The sequence below is a fragment of the Oncorhynchus clarkii genome, chromosome 1, assembly GCF_045791955.1.
Source record: "Oncorhynchus clarkii lewisi isolate Uvic-CL-2024 chromosome 1, UVic_Ocla_1.0, whole genome shotgun sequence".
In the NCBI taxonomy this organism is placed as follows: domain Eukaryota; kingdom Metazoa; phylum Chordata; class Actinopteri; order Salmoniformes; family Salmonidae; genus Oncorhynchus; species Oncorhynchus clarkii.
The window spans coordinates 91,572,930-91,595,905 of NC_092147.1; the positions used below are offsets into that span (position 1 = coordinate 91,572,930).

General features: G+C 46.5%; 1 protein-coding gene across 1 annotated transcript in view; it reads left to right on the forward strand.

Annotated features, from left to right (window-relative positions):
* Positions 1-22,976, forward strand: part of LOC139413898 (ankyrin-3-like) — a 198,555-nt gene that overhangs the window by 45,897 nt on the left and 129,682 nt on the right. The window contains exons 9-12 of the mRNA XM_071161745.1: positions 2,749-2,847; positions 11,036-11,134; positions 12,669-12,767; positions 12,843-13,040. Coding sequence (XP_071017846.1) covers positions 2,749-2,847; positions 11,036-11,134; positions 12,669-12,767; positions 12,843-13,040 — 495 coding nt within the window. The remainder of the gene's footprint in view (positions 1-2,748; positions 2,848-11,035; positions 11,135-12,668; positions 12,768-12,842; positions 13,041-22,976) is intronic.

The following is a 22,976-nucleotide window of genomic DNA, read 5'->3' on the forward strand; positions in this document are numbered from 1 at the left end:
CAATTTGCTTACCGCCCAAATAGGTCCACAGACGATGCAATCTCAACCACACTGCACACTGCCCTAACCCATCTGGAGAAGAGGAATACCTATGTGAGAATGCTGTTCATCGACTACAGCTCGGCATTCAACACCATAGTACCCTCCAAGCTCGTCATCAAGCTCGAGACCCTGGGTCTCGACCCCGTCCTGTGCAACTGGGTACTGGACTTCCTGACGGGCCGCCCCCAGGTGGTGAGGGTAGGCAACAACATCTCCACCCCGCTGATCCTCAACACTGGGGCCCCACAAGGGTGCGTTCTGAGCCCTCTCCTGTACTCCCTGTTCACCCACGACTGCGTGGCCACGCACGCCTCCAACTCAATCATCAAGTTTGCGGACGACACAACAGTGGTAGGCTTGATTACCAACAACGACGAGGCGGCCTACAGGGAGGAGGTGAGGGCCCTCGGAGTGTGGTGTCAGGAAAATAACCTCACACTCAACGTCAACAAAACTAAGGAGATGATTGTGGACTTCAGGAAACAGCAGAGGGAACACCCCCCGATCCACATCGATGGAACAGTAGTGGAGAGGGTAGCAAGTTTTAAGTTCCTCGGCATACACATCACAGACAAACTGAATTGGTCCACTCACACAGACAGCATCGTGAAGAAGGCGCAGCAGCGCCTCTTCAACCTCAGTAGGCTAAAGAAATTTGGTTTGTCACCAAAAGCACTCACAAACTTCTACAGATGCACAATCGAGAGCATCCTGGCGGGCTGTATCACCGCCTGGTACGGCAACTGCTCCGCCCACAACAGTAAGGCTCTCCAGAGGGTAGTGAGGTCTGCACAACGCATCACCGGGGGCAAACTACCTGCCCTCCAGGACACCTACACCACCCGATGTTACAGGAAGGCCATAAAGATCATTAAGGACATCAACCACCCGAGCCACTGCCTGTTCACCCCGCTATCATCCAGAAGGTGAGGTCAGTACAGGTGCATCAAAGCTGGGACCGAGAGACTGAAAAACAGCTTCTATCTCAAGGCCATCAGACTGTTAAACAGCCACCACTAACATTGAGTGGCTGCTGCCAACACACTGACACTGACACTGACTCAACTCCAGCCACTTTAATAATGGGAATTGATGGGAAATTATGTAAATATATCACTAGCCACTTTAAACAATGCTACCTTATATAATGTTACTTACCCTACATCTCATATGCATACGTATATACTGTACTCTATATCATCGACTGCATCCTTATGTAATACATGTATCACTAGCCACTTTAACCTCATGTATATACTGTACTCGATACCATCTACTGTATCCTGCCTATGCTGCTCTGTACCATCACTCATTCATATATCCTTATGTACATATTCTTTATCCCCTTACACTGTGTATAAGACAGTAGTTTTGGAATTGTTAGTTAGATTACTTGTTGGTTATTACTGCATTGTCGGAACTAGAAGCACAAGCATTTTGCTACACTCGCATTAACATCTGCTAACCATGTGTATGCGACAAATAAAATTTGATTTGATTTGATTTGATGTTAGAGTTGGTTAACATGATGTTAGTGTTGGTTAGCATGATGTTAGAGTTGGTTAACACAATGTTAGAGTTGGTTAGCATGATGTTAGAGTTGGTTAGAGCTGGTTAACATGATGTTGGAGTTGGTTAACATGATGTTACAGTTGGTTAGCATGATGTTAGAGTTGGTTAACATGATGTTACAGTTGGTTAGCATGATGTTAGAGTTGGTTAACATGATGTTAGAGTTGGTTAACATGATGTTACAGTTGGTTAACATGATGTTAGAGTTGGTTAACATGATGTTAGAGTTGGTTAACATGATGTTACAGTTGGTTAACATGATGTTAGAGTTGGTTAACATGATGTTAGAGTTGGTTAGCATGATGTTAGAGCTGGTTAACATGATGTTAAAGTTGGTTAACATGATTTTAGAGTTGGTTAGCATGATGTTAGAGCTGATTAGCCATGATGTTAGAGTTGGGGATGGTGATGATGCTGTAAGTTTGTCTCCTGGCCACAGGCAGAGTTCTGTGATGAGGTACTGTAAGACACCATTAGACCCCAGGAAGACTAGCGGTTGCCAAGGTGCCAGCTAATGTGGATCCAAATAAAGAATAAAGGAAGCTATCCTCCAGCAGCAGAGACCCAGTCCACCAGCTAGTCCCTCTCAGTGGGTGTCTCTGCCTTAACATCCCCAGGCTTGTGCATAACTCTAACCCAGGCAGGAGAACTCTAACCCAGGCACCCTGAGGCAGGCAGGTGTCGGTCAGCAGAAAGCCCTAGTGATGGCTGCAGCATCAACAGTCCTCTACTCTAAATGTGTCTATGCTGCTTTTTCTGTTCCCCAACAGCGAACACAGCTAACAGGCCTACTGTAGATCACAGTTCCACCCAGCACTACTGTAGTGTATAGTCAAGTACAACATCTGCTTCAGACAACTTGAAGTTCACAACTGATGAACTGAAACTCTATGGAGGAACCATAGACTAGTGGTCGTTTCTACCATATTTCATATTCCAGTCATTTACTTTAAAATCAGTGAAGGGAAGTGAACAAGCGCAAACTTTGGGAGGAAGTAGATCATTGGGCTGCAGGAAGGGTCTGCAGTGTGTCTGATCAAAGAGCAGTCCCATCTGGCTATGACGGTGTGAGAGGCTGCTCTGATTGGTTGTGTTGTGACTGAGTGCTGATGTCATGATGTGTCTGTTTTCTAGAGTGGCTTTACTCCGCTGCACATTGCTGCTCACTACGGCAACATCAACGTGGCAACGCTCCTCCTCAACCGCGGCGCTGCCGTGGACTTCAAGGCCAGGGTAAGACTTCTCTAAAACTAGGCCAGGGTAAGACTCCTCTAAAGCAAGGCCAGGGTAAGACTCCTCTAAAACAAGGCCAGGGTAAGACTCCTCTAAAGCAAGGCCAGGGTAAGACTCCTCTAAAACAAGGCCAGGGTAAGACTCCTCTACAACAAGACCAGGGTAAGACTCCTCTAAAACAAATCCAGGGTAAGACTCCTCTAAAACTAGGCCATGGTAAGACTCCTGCAAAACAAGACCAGGGTAGGTAAGTCTCCTCTAAACAAGGCCAGGGTAAGACTCCTCTAAAACAAGGCCAGGGTAAGACTCCTCTAAAACAAGGCCAGGGTAAGACTCCTCTAAAACAAGACCAGGGTAAGACTCCTCTAAAACAAGGTCAGGGTAAGACTCCTCTAAAACAAGACCAGGGTAAGACTCCTCTAAAACAAGTCCAGGGTAAGACTCCTCTAAAACAAGACCAGGGTAAGACTCCTCTAAAACAAGGCCAGGGTAAGACTCCTCTAAAACAAGGCCAGGGTAAGAGTCCTCTAAAACAAGTCCAGGGTAAGACTCCTCTAAAACTAGGCGATGGTAAGACTCCTGCAAAACAAGACCAGGGTAGGTAAGTCTCCTCTAAACAAGGCCAGGGTAAGACTCCTCTAAAGCAAGGCCAGGGTAAGACTCCTCTAAAACAAGGCCAGGGTAAGACTCCTCTAAAGCAAGGCCAGGGTAAGACTCCTCTAAAACAAGGCCAGCGTAAGACTCCTCTACAACAAGGCCAGGGTAAGACTCCTCTAAAACAAGACCAGGGTAAGACTCCTCTAAAGCAAGGTCAGGGTAAGACTCCTCTAAAACAAGACCAGGGTAAGACTCCTCTAAAACAAATCCAGGGTAAGACTCCTCTAAAACTAGGCCATGGTAAGACTCCTGCAAAACAAGACCAGGGTAGGTAAGCCTCCTCTAAACAAGGCCAGGGTAAGACTCCTCTAAAGCAAGGCCAGGGTAAGACTCCTCTAAAACAAGGCCAGGGTAAGACTCCTCTAAAGCAAGGCCAGGGTAAGACTCCTCTAAAACAAGGCCAGGGTAAGACTCCTCTACAACAAGGCCAGGGTAAGACTCCTCTAAAACAAGACCAGGGTAAGACTCCTCTAAAGCAAGGTCAGGGTAAGACTCCTCTAAAACAAGACCAGGGTAAGACTCCTCTAAAACAAATCCAGGGTAAGACTCCTCTAAAACTAGGCCATGGTAAGACTCCTGCAAAACAAGACCAGGGTAGGTAAGCCTCCTCTAAACAAGGCCAGGGTAAGACTCCTCTAAAACAAGGCCAGGGTAAGACTCCTCTAAAACAAGACCAGGGTAAGAATCCTCTAAAACAAGGTCAGGGTAAGACTCCTCTAAAACAAGACCAGGGTAAGACTCCTCTAAAACAAGTCCAGGGTAAGACTCCTCTAAAACAAGACCAGGGTAAGACTCCTCTAAAACAAGGCCAGGGTAAGACTCCTCTAAAACAAGGCCAGGGTAAGAGTCCTCTAAAACAAGACCAGGGTAAGAGTCCTCTAAAACAAGGCCAGGGTAAGACTCCTCTAAAACAAGACCAGGGCAAGACTCCTCTAAAACAAGGCCAGGGTAAGACTCCTCTAAAACTAGGCCAGGGTAAGACTCCTCTAAAACAAGGTCAGGGTAAGACTCCTCTAAAACAAGACCAGGGTAAGACTCCTCTAAAACAAGTCCAGGGTAAGACTCCTCTAAAACAAGACCAGGGTAAGACTCCTCTAAAACAAATCCAGGGTAAGACTCCTCTAAAACTAGGCCATGGTAAGACTCCTGCAAAACAAGACCAGGGTAGGTAAGCCTCCTCTAAACAAGGCCAGGGTAAGACTCCTCTAAAACAAGGCCAGGGTAAGACTCCTCTAAAACAAGACCAGGGTAAGAATCCTCTAAAACAAGGTCAGGGTAAGACTCCTCTAAAACAAGACCAGGGTAAGACTCCTCTAAAACAAGTCCAGGGTAAGACTCCTCTAAAACAAGACCAGGGTAAGACTCCTCTAAAACAAGGCCAGGGTAAGACTCCTCTAAAACAAGACCAGGGTAAGACTCCTGCAAAACAAGACCAGGGTAGGTAAGTCTCCTCTAAACAAGGCCAGGGTAAGACTCCTCTAAAGCAAGGCCAGGGTAAGACTCCTCTAAAACAAGGCCAGGGTAAGAGTCCTCTAAAACAAGACCAGGGTAAGAGTCCTCTAAAACAAGGCCAGGGTAAGACTCCTCTAAAACAAGACCAGGGCAAGACTCCTCTAAAACAAGGCCAGGGTAAGACTCCTCTAAAACTAGGCCAGGGTAAGACTCCTCTAAAACAAGGTCAGGGTAAGACTCCTCTAAAACAAGACCAGGGTAAGACTCCTCTAAAACAAGTCCAGGGTAAGACTCCTCTAAAACAAGACCAGGGTAAGACTCCTCTAAAACAAATCCAGGGTAAGACTCCTCTAAAACTAGGCCATGGTAAGACTCCTGCAAAACAAGACCAGGGTAGGTAAGCCTCCTCTAAACAAGGCCAGGGTAAGACTCCTCTAAAACAAGGCCAGGGTAAGACTCCTCTAAAACAAGACCAGGGTAAGAATCCTCTAAAACAAGGTCAGGGTAAGACTCCTCTAAAACAAGACCAGGGTAAGACTCCTCTAAAACAAGTCCAGGGTAAGACTCCTCTAAAACAAGACCAGGGTAAGACTCCTCTAAAACAAGGCCAGGGTAAGACTCCTCTAAAACAAGGCCAGGGTAAGAGTCCTCTAAAACAAGACCAGGGTAAGAGTCCTCTAAAACAAGGCCAGGGTAAGACTCCTCTAAAACAAGACCAGGGCAAGACTCCTCTAAAACAAGGCCAGGGTAAGACTCCTCTAAAACTAGGCCAGGGTAAGACTCCTCTAAAACAAGACCAGGGTAAGAGTCCTCTAAAACAAGACCAGGGTAAGACTCCTCTAAAACAAGGCCAGGGTAAGACTCCTCTAAAACAAGGCCAGGGTAAGAGTCCTCTAAAACAAGTCCAGGGTAAGACTCCTCTAAAACTAGGCGATGGTAAGACTCCTGCAAAACAAGACCAGGGTAGGTAAGTCTCCTCTAAACAAGGCCAGGGTAAGACTCCTCTAAAGCAAGGCCAGGGTAAGACTCCTCTAAAACAAGGCCAGGGTAAGACTCCTCTAAAGCAAGGCCAGGGTAAGACTCCTCTAAAACAAGGCCAGCGTAAGACTCCTCTACAACAAGGCCAGGGTAAGACTCCTCTAAAACAAGACCAGGGTAAGACTCCTCTAAAGCAAGGTCAGGGTAAGACTCCTCTAAGACAAGACCAGGGTAAGACTCCTCTAAAACAAATCCAGGGTAAGACTCCTCTAAAACTAGGCCATGGTAAGACTCCTGCAAAACAAGACCAGGGTAGGTAAGCCTCCTCTAAACAAGGCCAGGGTAAGACTCCTCTAAAACAAGGCCAGGGTAAGACTCCTCTAAAACAAGACCAGGGTAAGAATCCTCTAAAACAAGGCCAGGGTAAGACTCCTCTAAAACAAGGCCAGGGTAAGAGTCCTCTAAAACAAGTCCAGGGTAAGACTCCTCTAAAACTAGGCCATGGTAAGACTCCTGCAAAACAAGACCAGGGTAGGTAAGTCTCCTCTAAACAAGGCCAGGGTAAGACTCCTCTAAAGCAAGGCCAGGGTAAGACTCCTCTAAAACAAGGCCAGGGTAAGACTCCTCTACAACAAGGCCAGGGTAAGACTCCTCTAAAACAAGACCAGGATAAGACTCCTCTAAAGCAAGGTCAGGGTAAGACTCCTCTAAAACAAGACCAGGGTAAGACTCCTCTAAAACAAATCCAGGGTAAGACTCCTCTAAAACTAGGCCATGGTAAGACTCCTGCAAAACAAGACCAGGGTAGGTAAGTCTCCTCTAAACAAGGCCAGGGTAAGACTCCTCTAAAACAAGTCCAGGGTAAGACTCCTCTAAAACAAGACCAGGGTAAGACTCCTCTAAAACAAGGCCAGGGTAAGACTCCTCTAAAACAAGGCCAGGGTAAGAGTCCTCTAAAACAAGTCCAGGGTAAGACTCCTCTAAAACTAGGCCATGGTAAGACTCCTGCAAAACAAGACCAGGGTAGGTAAGTCTCCTCTAAACAAGGCCAGGGTAAGACTCCTCTAAAGCAAGGCCAGGGTAAGACTCCTCTAAAACAAGGCCAGGGTAAGACTCCTCTAAAGCAAGGCCAGGGTAAGACTCCTCTAAAACAAGGCCAGGGTAAGACTCCTCTACAACAAGGCCAGGGTAAGACTCCTCTAAAACAAGACCAGGGTAAGACTCCTCTAAAGCAAGGTCAGGGTAAGACTCCTCTAAAACAAGACCAGGGTAAGACTCCTCTAAAACAAATCCAGGGTAAGACTCCTCTAAAACTAGGCCATGGTAAGACTCCTGCAAAACAAGACCAGGGTAGGTAAGCCTCCTCTAAACAAGGCCAGGGTAAGACTCCTCTAAAACAAGGCCAGGGTAAGACTCCTCTAAAACAAGACCAGGGTAAGAATCCTCTAAAACAAGGTCAGGGTAAGACTCCTCTAAAACAAGACCAGGGTAAGACTCCTCTAAAACAAGTCCAGGGTAAGACTCCTCTAAAACAAGACCAGGGTAAGACTCCTCTAAAACAAGGCCAGGGTAAGACTCCTCTAAAACAAGGCCAGGGTAAGAGTCCTCTAAAACAAGACCAGGGTAAGAGTCCTCTAAAACAAGGCCAGGGTAAGACTCCTCTAAAACTAGGCCAGGGTAAGACTCCTCTAAAACAAGGTCAGGGTAAGACTCCTCTAAAACAAGACCAGGGTAAGACTCCTCTAAAACAAGTCCAGGGTAAGACTCCTCTAAAACAAGACCAGGGTAAGACTCCTCTAAAACAAATCCAGGGTAAGACTCCTCTAAAACTAGGCCATGGTAAGACTCCTGCAAAACAAGACCAGGGTAGGTAAGCCTCCTCTAAACAAGGCCAGGGTAAGACTCCTCTAAAACAAGGCCAGGGTAAGACTCCTCTAAAACAAGACCAGGGTAAGAATCCTCTAAAACAAGGTCAGGGTAAGACTCCTCTAAAACAAGACCAGGGTAAGACTCCTCTAAAACAAGTCCAGGGTAAGACTCCTCTAAAACAAGACCAGGGTAAGACTCCTCTAAAACAAGGCCAGGGTAAGAATCCTCTAAAACAAGGCCAGGGTAAGACTCCTCTAAAACAAGGCCAGGGTAAGAGTCCTCTAAAACAAGTCCAGGGTAAGACTCCTCTAAAACTAGGCCATGGTAAGACTCCTGCAAAACAAGACCAGGGTAGGTAAGTCTCCTCTAAACAAGGCCAGGGTAAGACTCCTCTAAAGCAAGGCCAGGGTAAGACTCCTCTAAAACAAGGCCAGGGTAAGACTCCTCTACAACAAGGCCAGGGTAAGACTCCTCTAAAACAAGACCAGGGTAAGACTCCTCTAAAGCAAGGTCAGGGTAAGACTCCTCTAAAACAAGACCAGGGTAAGACTCCTCTAAAACAAATCCAGGGTAAGACTCCTCTAAAACTAGGCCATGGTAAGACTCCTGCAAAACAAGACCAGGGTAGGTAAGCCTCCTCTAAACAAGGCCAGGGTAAGACTCCTCTAAAACAAGTCCAGGGTAAGACTCCTCTAAAACAAGACCAGGGTAAGACTCCTCTAAAACAAGGCCAGGGTAAGACTCCTCTAAAACAAGGCCAGGGTAAGAGTCCTCTAAAACAAGTCCAGGATAAGACTCCTCTAAAACTAGGCCATGGTAAGACTCCTGCAAAACAAGACCAGGGTAGGTAAGTCTCCTCTAAACAAGGCCAGGGTAAGACTCCTCTAAAGCAAGGCCAGGGTAAGACTCCTCTAAAACAAGGCCAGGGTAAGACTCCTCTAAAGCAAGGCCAGGGTAAGACTCCTCTAAAACAAGGCCAGGGTAAGACTCCTCTACAACAAGGCCAGGGTAAGACTCCTCTAAAACAAGACCAGGGTAAGACTCCTCTAAAGCAAGGTCAGGGTAAGACTCCTCTAAAACAAGACCAGGGTAAGACTCCTCTAAAACAAATCCAGGGTAAGACTCCTCTAAAACTAGGCCATGGTAAGACTCCTGCAAAACAAGACCAGGGTAGGTAAGCCTCCTCTAAACAAGGCCAGGGTAAGACTCCTCTAAAACAAGGCCAGGGTAAGACTCCTCTAAAACAAGACCAGGGTAAGAATCCTCTAAAACAAGGTCAGGGTAAGACTCCTCTAAAACAAGACCAGGGTAAGACTCCTCTAAAACAAGTCCAGGGTAAGACTCCTCTAAAACAAGACCAGGGTAAGACTCCTCTAAAACAAGGCCAGGGTAAGACTCCTCTAAAACAAGGCCAGGGTAAGAGTCCTCTAAAACAAGACCAGGGTAAGAGTCCTCTAAAACAAGGCCAGGGTAAGACTCCTCTAAAACAAGACCAGGGCAAGACTCCTCTAAAACAAGGCCAGGGTAAGACTCCTCTAAAACTAGGCCAGGGTAAGACTCCTCTAAAACAAGGTCAGGGTAAGACTCCTCTAAAACAAGACCAGGGTAAGACTCCTCTAAAACAAGTCCAGGGTAAGACTCCTCTAAAACAAGACCAGGGTAAGACTCCTCTAAAACAAATCCAGGGTAAGACTCCTCTAAAACTAGGCCATGGTAAGACTCCTGCAAAACAAGACCAGGGTAGGTAAGCCTCCTCTAAACAAGGCCAGGGTAAGACTCCTCTAAAACAAGGCCAGGGTAAGACTCCTCTAAAACAAGACCAGGGTAAGAATCCTCTAAAACAAGGTCAGGGTAAGACTCCTCTAAAACAAGACCAGGGTAAGACTCCTCTAAAACAAGTCCAGGGTAAGACTCCTCTAAAACAAGACCAGGGTAAGACTCCTCTAAAACAAGGCCAGGGTAAGACTCCTCTAAAACAAGGCCAGGGTAAGAGTCCTCTAAAACAAGACCAGGGTAAGAGTCCTCTAAAACAAGGCCAGGGTAAGACTCCTCTAAAACAAGACCAGGGCAAGACTCCTCTAAAACAAGGCCAGGGTAAGACTCCTCTAAAACTAGGCCAGGGTAAGACTCCTCTAAAACAAGACCAGGGTAAGAGTCCTCTAAAACAAGACCAGGGTAAGAGTCCTCTAAAACAAGACCAGGGTAAGACTCCTCTAAAACATGACCAGGGTAAGACTCATCAGGCTGATTTCCATCCAGCCCAGGTCTAGAATGTGCTTTGGGACCTGAATGTGCAGGGTAGTACCCCATAGCCCCTGCAGATATCATTCTACAGCTGCTGGAGTCAGTCTGCACTCACCCTGCCAAGGCCCTTACACATGGACACACCCTGCCAAGGCTCTCAGTCGGTCATATCCCTGCACTATGAAATATGAGCCTATAGATGCTTATAGATGCACATCATGCATTTACTCTGTCATAGCACGTGATTTGAGCTGGTTTGAGCTGATATACGAATACCATTAGCTGTCACTAGAGGGAGGTGTTCTTCAGCTCAGTACCACAGACTACCTCAGACCTGACTGTCCTGCTGACACAGTTCACTAACCCCAGTACCACAGATTACCTCAGACCTGACTGTCCTGCTGACACAGTTCACTAACCCCAGTACCACAGACTACCTCAGACCTGACTGTCCTGCTGACACAGTTCACTAACCCCAGTACCACAGACTACCTCAGACCTGACTGTCCTGCAGACACAACTGACAGTGATACTGTACTTTAGGTTGTGTTAAGGGTATCTTCATAGGGTGTAGCTGTTTACAATACACTCAGAACATACCACTGATAACCTGCTGTTAGAGTCATTCAAAGTGCTGTATGTGTGGGTATTGTCTTAATGTCTAATCTGATGGAAATAATGACTATACTGTATGTGTGGGTATTATCTTAATGTCTAATCTGATGGAAATAATGACTATACTGTATGTGTGGGTATTATCTTAATGTCTAATCTGATGGAAATAATGACTATACTGTATGTGTGGGTATTATCTTAATGTCTAATCTGATGGAAATAATGACTATACTGTATGTGTGGGTATTGTCTTAATGTCTAATCTGATGGAAATAATGACTACTGTATGTGTGGGTATTATCTTAATGTCTAATCTGATGGAAATAATGACTGTACTGTATTTATGACTTGATGTTGTGTCTCCCCTCCTCAGAATGACATCACACCGCTGCATGTGGCTTCTAAGAGAGGGAATGGCAACATGGTGAAAGTTCTGCTGGAGAGGGGAGGCACGATAGACGCCAGGACTAAGGTTAGATATACACTGTACTACATTATACAACGGGTGGGTCTAATCCTGAAGGCTGATTGGTTAAATCAGCATTCTAGCCGGCGTCTATTCCACAAGTTACCACCGGCTAAATCTATGACATTAAAATGCCTATTTACTCTGTTCCATCTGACTGCACAATCCACTGTCTCATCAGCCCAGCCAGGCAATTTATAACCTTTATCTCCACTATAAAAAGCATCTAGACATTATCTCACATTTCTTTTAGACTAACATTTAGTTTTAACAGCGGAGATTTGTATAAACCTTGCTGTCTGTCACTCTGACATTTTCAACATTGTTTCTATATTCATATTAGATCTCCAGCTGTCCCATAGTAATGTGTCGGGAGTCGGGACGAGACAGACAGGCAGGCAGTGTTTCTCAGACAGTCCAAATCATGAATCAGCTTGTATACCTTTTCTGGATATATACAAAGAAATGTCCATTGAAAAAAAGGTAAAAAACAAAAGGAAGTGCAGCTAGTTTGTGGTCTTTCCAGCTTCAGTTTGAAGTGATTGTGTTAGCTGTGTTGTTGGCTAGCTCCTCTGAACAATGAGTGAGCAGTCCTGACGAGTGACCACATTTCCTACTCCAGGCAAAACCGTACCTCATTAGCTCATTGTTATGGATGTATCCAAATAAATGTCACTAGAAAACAACTTAAGCAAATGAAAATGCGGCTACTTTGCTGTTATTCTGGCTGTACTTTTTGGCGTGATGGTAATTTAGCCGTAGTTGGCTAGCTAGCAAGCAAGGGATAAGGACGTTGCCAGCCAGAATGGCAATGGAACATTCATCACTTTAGAAGTGTCTTTGTGTTTCCAAGTCACTAAATCTTCATCAGCGCCAATTGAGGATGCACTGAGTACAACGCTCAGTCGGACCTCATAGAACTTTCCACGATGTAGTGACGCAACGTGAAACCTGTGAATTCTTAACATCCATGTTTCTGTTTGGGTGTATATTATGACATAAAGCCCTGTATGGAAGCTGCTCTTCTCTAGTATTGTCTCAGTCCCAGATGTAACATGGTTGTTTTGACAATAGAAATAGCAATACTACTGTAAATGATTAATGTTTATTGTCCTACAGGAGGACTGGACCATGGTCAGATTCATGTTTATTGTCCTACAGGAGGACTGGACCATGGTCAGATTCATGTTTATTTTCTTACAGGAGGACTGGTCCATGGTCAGAATCATGTTTATTGTCCTACTGGAGGACTGGTCCGTGGTCAGATTCATGTTTATTTTCCTACGGGAGGACTGGTCCATGGTCAGATTCATGTTTATTGTCCTACGGGAGGACTGGTCTGTGGTCAGATTCATGTTTATTGTCCTACAGGAGGACTGGTCTGTGGTCAGATTCATGTTTATTGTCCTACAGGAAGTCAATCTAGCTCACACACAACATACACAAAACATCTAGAAAGCCCAGCAGGAAAGAACCAATAGTCAGAGATCCAGTAAGTAACCTGTGTAATGCTCTACTTCCCCTTAACCTCTGACCCCAGGACGGTCTGACCCCTCTCCACTGTGGCGCCAGGAGCGGACATGAACAGGTGCTGGAGATGCTGCTAGACAGAGGAGCTCCCATCCTGTCCAAAACTAAGGTACAGTAACTATGACAATGACTTTCTCTCTCTGTCCCTGTCCCCCCTCTAAACTGTCTGTCTGTACCCCTCCAGAACGGTCTGTCTCCCCTCCACATGGCCACCCAGGGGGACCATCTGAACTGTGTTCAGCTCCTGCTACACCACGAGGTTCCTGTTGATGATGTCACCAACGACTATCTGACGGCCCTGCATGTCGCCGCCCACTGCGGACACTACAAGGTCGCCAAGGTCATTGTGGACAAGAAGGCCAATCCCAACGCTAAAGCACTGGTAAGCATCAGTCACACTGTGTATTAAAATCGCTGTTAGATGTTAGCTTAGCTTAAGCTTAGCATTATTTTAGTAATAAGTTAGCATTAACTTTAGTAGTAGCTACTCTTCCTGGGATCCACACTAAATTGGAATCACAGAACAGTGACATGGGAACAGTAACATCACTTCCTGTTGTATATCATTCTGCCTCATCCAGTCCACAGCCTCTGAGGCTGACAGTAAAGTGTGTTGGCTGGCTGCAGGGTTAGGGCTAGGGTTTATGGCATCAGGCAGCCACTAGTATACTGGCATGGTGTTTAGTCATTGGAACAGAATGACTGAAGTTTAGAGAGAAAAAGGAAGAAGTAAAGAGGGAACTGAAGAAATAACACACGGTGCCAAACCTCAAAGCAGCCAGAGGCCAGTTACTGTAACTCCACATGTTTATCTGGTTAGTATCTGGTTAGCTGTGTGTTAACCAGGCTGGTTAGCTGTGTGTTAACCAGGCTGGTTAGCTGTGTGTTAACCAGGCTGGTTAGCTGTATGTTAACCAGGCTGGTTAGCTGTGTGTTAACCAGCCAGGACATCTGTAGAGTTGTGTTGTGTGTTAACCAGGCTGGACATCTATAGAGTTGTGCTGTGTGTTAACCAGGCTGGACATCTGTAGAGTTGTGTTGTGTGTTAACCAGGCTGGACATCTGTAGAGTTGTGTTGTGTGTTAACCAGGCTGGATGCTGTGTGTTAACCAGCCAGGACATCTATAGAGTTGTGCAGTGTGTTAACCAGCCAGGACATCTATAGAGTTGTGCTGTGTGTTAACCAGGCTGGACATCTGTAGAGTTGTGCTGTGTGTTAACCAGCCAGAACATCTGTAGAGTTGTGTTGTGTGTTAACCAGGCTGGACATCTGTAGAGTTGTGCTGTGTGTTAACCAGCCAGGAAGACTCCCTAAATTTTATCAGCATATCGATTGCGCAACCAGGGGTGGAAAGACCTTGGATCATTGTTACTCTAACTTCCGCGACGCATATAAGGCCCTGCCCCGCCCCCCTTTCGGAAAAGCTGACCACGACTCCATTTTGTTGATCCCTGCCTACAGACAGAAACTAAAACACGCTGAGGTCTGTCCAACGCTGGTCCGACCAAGCTGACTCCACACTCCAAGACTGCTTCCATCACGTGGACTGGGAGATGTTTCGTATTGCGTCAGATAACAACATTGACGAATACGCTGATTCGGTGTGCGAGTTCATTAGAACGTGCGTTGAAGATGTCGTTCCCATAGCAACGATTAAAACATTCCCTAACCAGAAACCGTGGATTGATGGCAGCATTCGTGTGAAACTGAAAGCGCGAACCACTGCTTTTAATCAGGGCAAGGTGTCTGGTAACATGACCGAATACAAACAGTGCAGCTATTCCCTCCGCAAGGCTATCAAACAAGCTAAGCGCCAGTACAGAGACAAAGTAGAATCTCAATTCAACGGCTCAGACACAAGAGGCATGTGGCAGGGTCTACAGTCAATCACGGACTACAGGAAGAAATCCAGCCCAGTCACGGACCAGGATGTCTTGCTCCCAGGCAGACTAAATAACTTTTTTGCCCGCTTTGAGGACAATACAGTGCCACTGACACGGCCTGCAACGAAAACATGCGGTCTCTCCTTCACTGCAGCCGAGGTGAGTAAGACATTTAAACGTGTTAACCCTCGCAAGGCTGCAGGCCCAGACGGCATCCCCAGCCGCGCCCTCAGAGCATGCGCAGACCAGCTGGCCGGTGTGTTTACGGACATATTCAATCAATCCCTATACCAGTCTGCTGTTCCCACATGCTTCAAGAGGGCCACCATTGTTCCTGTTCCCAAGAAAGCTAAGGTAACTGAGCTAAACTACTACCGCCCTGTAGCACTCACATCCGTCATCATGAAGTGCTTTGAGAGACTAGTCAAGGACCATATCACCTCCACCCTACCTGACACCCTAGACCCACTCCAATTTGCTTACCGCCCAAATAGGTCCACAGACGATGTAATCTCAACCACACTGCACACTGCCCTAACCCATCTGGACAAGAGGAATACCTATGTGAGAATGCTGTTCATCGACTACAGCTCGGCATTCAACACCATAGTACCCTCCAAGCTCGTCATCAAGCTCGAGACCCTGGGTCTCGACCCCGCCCTGTGCAACTGGGTACTGGACTTCCTGACGGGCCGCCCCCAGGTGGTGAGGGTAGGCAACAACATCTCCTCCCCACTGATCCTCAACACTGGGGCCCCACAAGGGTGCGTTCTGAGCCCTCTCCTGTACTCCCTGTTCACCCACGACTGCGTGGCCACGCACGCCTCCAACTCAATCATCAAGTTTGCGGACGACACAACAGTGGTAGGCTTGATTACCAACAACGACGAGACGGCCTACAGGGAGGAGGTGAGGGCCCTCGGAGTGTGGTGTCAGGAAAATAACCTCACACTCAACGTCAACAAAACTAAGGAGATGATTGTGGACTTCAGGAAACAGCAGAGGGAACACCCCCCTATCCACATCGATGGAACAGTAGTGGAGAGGGTAGCAAGTTTTAAGTTCCTCGGCATACACATCACAGACAAACTGAATTGGTCCACTCACACAGACAGCATCGTGAAGAAGGAGCAGCAGCGCGTCTTCAACCTCAGGAGGCTGAAGAAATTCGGCTTGTCACCAAAAGCACTCACAAACTTCTACAGATGCACAATCGAGAGCATCCTGGCGGGCTGTATCACCGCCTGGTATGGCAACTGCACCGCCCTCAACCGTAAGGCTCTCCAGAGGGTAGTGAGGTCTGCACAACGCATCACCGGGGGCAAACTACCTGCCCTCCAGGACACCTACACCACCCGATGTCACAGGAAGGCCATAAAGATCATCAAGGACATCAACCACCCGAGCCACTGCCTGTTCACCCCGCTATCATCCAGAAGGCGAGGTCAGTACAGGTGCATCAAAGCTGGGACCGAGAGACTAAAAAACAGCTTCTATCTCAAGGCCATCAGACTGTTAAACAGCCACCACTAACACTGAGTGGCTGCTGCCAACACACTGACACTGACTCAACTCCAGCCACTTTAATAATGGGAATTGATGGGAAATGATGTAAATATATCACTAGCCACTTTAAACTATGCTACCTTATATAATGTTACTTACCCTACATTATTCATCTCATATGCATACGTATATACTGTACTCTATATCATCGACTGTATCCTTATGTAATACATGTATCACTAGCCACTTTAAACTATGCCACTTTGTTTACATACTCATCTCATTTGTACATACTGTACTCGATACCATCTACTGTATCTTGCCTATGCTGCTCTGTACCATCACTCATTCATATATCCTTATGTACATATTCTTTATCCCCTTACACTGTGTACAAGACAGTAGTTTTGGAATTGTTAGTTAGATTACTTGTTATTACTGCATTGTCGGAACTAGAAGCACAAGCATTTCGCTACACTCGCATTAACATCTGCTAACCATGTGTATGTGACAAATAAAATTTGATTTGATTTGATTTGATTTGACATCTGTAGAGTTGTGCTGTGTGTTAACCAGCCAGGACATCTGTAGAGTTGTGCTGTGTGTTAACCAGCCAGGACATCTGTAGAGTTGTGCTGTGTGTTAACCAGCCAGGACATCTGTAGAGTTGTGCTGTGTGTTAACCAGCCAGGACATCTGTAGAGTTGTGTTGTGTGTTAACCAGGCTGGACATCTATAGAGTTGTGCTGTGTGTTAACCAGCCAGGACATCTGTAGAGTTGTGCTGTGTGTTAACCAGCCAGGACATCTGTAGAGTTGTGCTGTGTGTTAACCAGCCAGGACATCTGTAGAGTTGTGCTGTGTGTTAACCAGCCAGGACATCTGTAGAGTTGTGCTGTGTGTTAACCAGCCAGGACATCTGTAGAGTTGTGTTGTGTGTTAACCAGGCTGGACATCTGTAGAGTTGTGCTGTGTGTTAACCAGCCAGGACATCTGTAGAGTTGTGCTGTGTGTTAACCAGCCAGGACATCTGTAGAGTTGTGCTGTGTGTTAACCAGCCAGGACATCTGTAGAGTTGTGCTGTGTGTTAACCAGCCAGGACATCTATAGAGTTGTGTTGTGTGTTAACCAGCCAGGACATCTGTAGAGTTGTGTTGTGTGTTAACCAGGCTGGACATCTATAGAGTTGTGCTGTGTGTTAACCAGGCTGGACATCTGTAGAGTTGTGTTGTGTGTTAACCAGGCAGGACATCTGTAGAGTTGTGCTGTGTGTTAACCAGCCAGGACATCTGTAGAGTTGTGCTGTGTGTTAACCAGGCTGGACATCTGTAGAGTTGTGCTGTGTGTTAACCAGCCAGGACATATGTAGAGTTGTGCTGTGTGTTAACCAGCCAGAACATCTGTAGAGTTGTGCTGTGTGTTAACCAGGCTGGACATCTGTAGAGTTGTGCTGTGTGTTAACCAGCCAGGACATCTATAGAGTTGTGTTGTGTGTTAACCAGGCTGGACATCTATAGAGTTGTGCTGTGTGTTAACCAGGCTGGACATCTATAGAGTTGTGCTGTGTGTTAACCAGGCTGGACATCTATTGAGTTGTGCTGTGTGTTAACCAGACAGGACATCTGTAGAGTTGTGCTGTGTGTTAACCAGCCAGGACATCTGTAGAGTTGTGTTGTGTGTTAACCAGCCAGGACATCTGTAGAGTTGTGTTGTGTGTTAACCAGCCAGGACATCTATAGAGTTGTGCTGTGTGTTAACCAGACAGGACATCTGTAGAGTTGTGTTGTGTGTTAACCAGGCTGGACATCTGTAGAGTTGTGCTGTGTGTTAACCAGGCTGGACATCTGTAGAGTTGTGCTGTGTGTTAACCAGCCAGGACATCTGTAGAGTTGTGCTGTGTGTTAACCAGGCTGGACATCTGTAGAGTTGTGCTGTGTGTTAACCAGGCTGGACATCTGTAGAGTTGTGCTGTGTGTTAACCAGCCAGGACATCTGTAGAGTTGTGTTGTGTGTTAACCAGGCTGGACATCTGTAGAGTTGTGTTGTGTGTTAACCAGGCTGGACATCTGTAGAGTTGTGTTGTGTGTTAACCAGGCTGGACATCTGTAGAGTTGTGCTGTGTGTTAACCAGGCTGGACATCTGTAGAGTTGTGCTGTGTGTTAACCAGGCTGGACATCTGTAGAGTTGTGCTGTGTGTTAACCAGGCTGGACATCTGTAGAGTTGTGTTGTGTGTTAACCAGGCTGGACATCTGTAGAGTTGTGTTGTGTGTTAACCAGCCAGGACATCTGTAGAGTTGTGCTGTGTGTTAACCAGCCAGGACATCTGTAGAGTTGTGTTGTGTGTTAACCAGACAGGACATCTATAGAGTTGTGTTGTGTGTTAACCAGACAGGACATCTGTAGAGTTGTGTTGTGTGTTAACCAGGCTGGACATCTGTAGAGTTGTGTTGTGTGTTAACCAGGCTGGACATCTATAGAGTTGTGTTGTGTGTTAACCAGCCAGGACATCTGTAGAGTTGTGCTGTGTGTTAACCAGCCAGGACATCTGTAGAGTTGTGCTGTGTGTTAACCAGGCTGGACATCTATAGAGTTGTGTTGTGTGTTAACCAGGCTGGACATCTGTAGAGTTGTGTTGTGTGTTAACCAGGCTGGACATCTGTAGAGTTGTGTTGTGTGTTAACCAGCCAGGACATCTGTAGAGTTGTGCTGTGTGTTAACCAGACAGGACATCTGTAGAGTTGTGCTGTGTGTTAACCAGCCAGGACATCTGTAGAGTTGTGTTGTGTGTTAACCAGCCAGGACATCTGTAGAGTTGTGCTGTGTGTTAACCAGACAGGACATCTGTAGAGTTGTGTTGTGTGTTAACCAGGCTGGACATCTATAGAGTTGTGCTGTGTGCTAACCAGACAGGACATCTGTAGAGTTGTGTTGTGTGTTAACCAGCCAGGACATCTGTAGAGTTGTGCTGTGTGTTAACCAGCCAGGACATCTATAGAGTTGTGTTGTGTGTTAACCAGGCTGGACATCTATAGAGTTGTGTTGTGTGTTAACCAGCCAGGACATCTGTAGAGTTGTGCTGTGTGTTAACCAGCCAGGACATCTATAGAGTTGTGCTGTGTGTTAACCAGCCAGGACATCTGTAGAGTTGTGCTGTGTGTTAACCAGCCAGGACATCTATAGAGTTGTGTTGTGTGTTAACCAGGCAGGACATCTGTAGAGTTGTGTTGTGTGTTAACCAGGCAGGACATCTGTAGAGTTGTGTTGTGTGTTAACCAGGCTGGATGCTGTGTGTTAACCAGCCAGGACATCTATAGAGTTGTGCTGTGTGTTAACCAGTCAGGACATCTGTAGAGTTGTGTTGTGTGTTAACCAGACAGGACATCTATAGAGTTGTGCTGTGTGTTAACCAGGCTGGACATCTGTAGAGTTGTGTTGTGTGTTAACCAGCCAGGACATCTGTAGAGTTGTGTTGTGTGTTAACCAGCCAGGACATCTGTAGAGTTGTGCTGTGTGCTAACCAGGCTGGACATCTGTAGAGTTGTGTTGTGTGTTAACCAGCCAGGACATCTGTAGAGTTGTGTTGTGTGTTAACCAGGCTGGACATCTGTAGAGTTGTGTTGTGTGTTAACCAGCCAGGACATCTATAGAGTTGTGTTGTGTGCTAACCAGGCTGGACATCTGTAGAGTTGTGTTGTGTGTTAACCAGCCAGGACATCTGTAGAGTTGTGCTGTGTGTTAACCAGGCTGGACATCTGTAGAGTTGTGCTGTGTGTTAACCAGCCAGGACATCTGTAGAGTTGTGTTGTGTGTTAACCAGGCTGGACATCTGTAGAGTTGTGTTGTGTGTTAACCAGCCAGGACATCTGTAGAGTTGTGTTGTGTGTTAACCAGCCAGGACATCTGTAGAGTTGTGTTGTGTGTTAACCAGGCTGGACATCTGTAGAGTTGTGTTGTGTGTTAACCAGCCAGGACATCTGTAGAGTTGTGTTGTGTGTTAACCAGACAGGACATCTGTAGAGTTGTGTTGTGTGTTAACCAGCCAGGACATCTGTAGAGTTGTGCTGTGTGTTAACCAGGCTGGACATCTGTAGAGTTGTGCTGTGTGTTAACCAGCCAGGACATCTGTAGAGTTGTGTTGTGTGTTAACCAGCCAGGACATCTGTAGAGTTGTGCTGTGTGTTAACCAGCCAGGACATCTGTAGAGTTGTGCTGTGTGTTAACCAGCCAGGACATCTGTAGAGTTGTGTTGTGTGTTAACCAGGCTGGACATCTATAGAGTTGTGTTGTGTGTTAACCAGCCAGGACATCTATAGAGTTGTGTTGTGTGTTAACCAGCCAGGACATCTATAGAGTTGTGCTGTGTGTTAACCAGGCTGGACATCTGTAGAGTTGTGCTGTGTGTTAACCAGGCTGGACATCTATAGAGTTGTGCTGTGTGTTAACCAGGCTGGACATCTGTAGAGTTGTGTTGTGTGTTAACCAGGCTGGACATCTGTAGAGTTGTGCTGTGTGTTAACCAGGCTGGACATCTGTAGAGTTGTGCTGTGTGTTAACCAGCCAGGACATCTGTAGAGTTGTGCTGTGTGTTAACCAGGCAGGACATCTGTAGAGTTGTGTTGTGTGTTAACCAGCCAGGACATCTGTAGAGTTGTGCTGTGTGTTAACCAGCCAGGACATCTGTAGAGTTGTGCTGTGTGTTAACCAGGCTGGACATCTGTAGAGTTGTGTTGTGTGTTAACCAGGCTGGACATCTGTAGAGTTGTGTTGTGTGTTAACCAGGCTGGACATCTGTAGAGTTGTGTTGTGTGTTAACCAGGCTGGACATCTATAGAGTTGTGTTGTGTGTTAACCAGGCTGGACATCTATAGAGTTGTGTTGTGTGTTAACCAGCCAGGACATCTATAGAGTTGTGTTGTGTGTTAACCAGGCTGGACATCTGTAGAGTTGTGTTGTGTGTTAACCAGCCAGGACATCTATAGAGTTGTGATGTGTGTTAACCAGCCAGGACATCTGTAGAGTTGTGCTGTGTGTTAACCAGCCAGGACATCTGTAGAGTTGTGCTGTGTGTTAACCAGCCAGGACATCTGTAGAGTTGTGCTGTGTGTTAACCAGGCTGGACATCTGTAGAGTTGTGCTGTGTGTTAACCAGCCAGGACATCTATAGAGTTGTGTTGTGTGTTAACCAGGCTGGACATCTATAGAGTTGTGCTGTGTGTTAACCAGGCTGGACATCTATAGAGTTGTGCTGTGTGTTAACCAGGCTGGACATCTATAGAGTTGTGCTGTGTGTTAACCAGACAGGACATCTGTAGAGTTGTGCTGTGTGTTAACCAGCCAGGACATCTGTAGAGTTGTGTTGTGTGTTAACCAGCCAGGACATCTGTAGAGTTGTGTTGTGTGTTAACCAGCCAGGACATCTATAGAGTTGTGCTGTGTGTTAACCAGCCAGGACATCTGTAGAGTTGTGCTGTGTGTTAACCAGGCTGGACATCTGTAGAGTTGTGCTGTGTGTTAACCAGGCTGGACATCTGTAGAGTTGTGCTGTGTGTTAACCAGCCAGGACATCTGTAGAGTTGTGTTGTGTGTTAACCAGGCTGGACATCTGTAGAGTTGTGTTGTGTGTTAACCAGGCTGGACATCTGTAGAGTTGTGTTGTGTGTTAACCAGGCTGGACATCTGTAGAGTTGTGCTGTGTGTTAACCAGGCTGGACATCTGTAGAGTTGTGCTGTGTGTTAACCAGGCTGGACATCTGTAGAGTTGTGCTGTGTGTTAACCAGGCTGGACATCTGTAGAGTTGTGTTGTGTGTTAACCAGGCTGGACATCTGTAGAGTTGTGTTGTGTGTTAACCAGCCAGGACATCTGTAGAGTTGTGCTGTGTGTTAACCAGCCAGGACATCTGTAGAGTTGTGTTGTGTGTTAACCAGCCAGGACATCTGTAGAGTTGTGCTGTGTGTTAACCAGGCAGGACATCTGTAGAGTTGTGTTGTGTGTTAACCAGCCAGGACATCTGTAGAGTTGTGCTGTGTGTTAACCAGCCAGGACATCTGTAGAGTTGTGCTGTGTGTTAACCAGCCAGGACATCTGTAGAGTTGTGCTGTGTGTTAACCAGCCAGGACATCTGTAGAGTTGTGTTGTGTGTTAACCAGCCAGGACATCTGTAGAGTTGTGCTGTGTGTTAACCAGCCAGGACATCTGTAGAGTTGTGCTGTGTGTTAACCAGCCAGGACATCTATAGAGTTGTGCTGTGTGTTAACCAGGCTGGACATCTGTAGAGCTGTGCTGTGTGTTAACCAGCCAGGACATCTGTAGAGTTGTGCTGTGTGTTAACCAGGCTGGACATCTGTAGAGTTGTGCTGTGTGTTAACCAGGCTGGACATCTGTAGAGTTGTGCTGTGTGTTAACCAGCCAGGACATCTGTAGAGTTGTGCTGTGTGTTAACCAGACAGGACATCTATAGAGTTGTGCTGTGTGTTAACCAGGCTGGACATCTATAGAGTTGTGCTGTGTGTTAACCAGACAGGACATCTATAGAGTTGTGTTGTGTGTTAACCAGACAGGACATCTGTAGAGTTGTGTTGTGTGTTAACCAGGCTGGACATCTGTAGAGTTGTGTTGTGTGTTAACCAGGCTGGACATCTATAGAGTTGTGTTGTGTGTTAGCCAGCCAGGACATCTGTAGAGTTGTGCTGTGTGTTAACCAGCCAGGACATCTGTAGAGTTGTGCTGTGTGTTAACCAGGCTGGACATCTATAGAGTTGTGTTGTGTGTTAACCAGGCTGGACATCTGTAGAGTTGTGTTGTGTGTTAACCAGGCTGGACATCTGTAGAGTTGTGTTGTGTGTTAACCAGCCAGGACATCTGTAGAGTTGTGCTGTGTGTTAACCAGACAGGACATCTGTAGAGTTGTGCTGTGTGTTAACCAGCC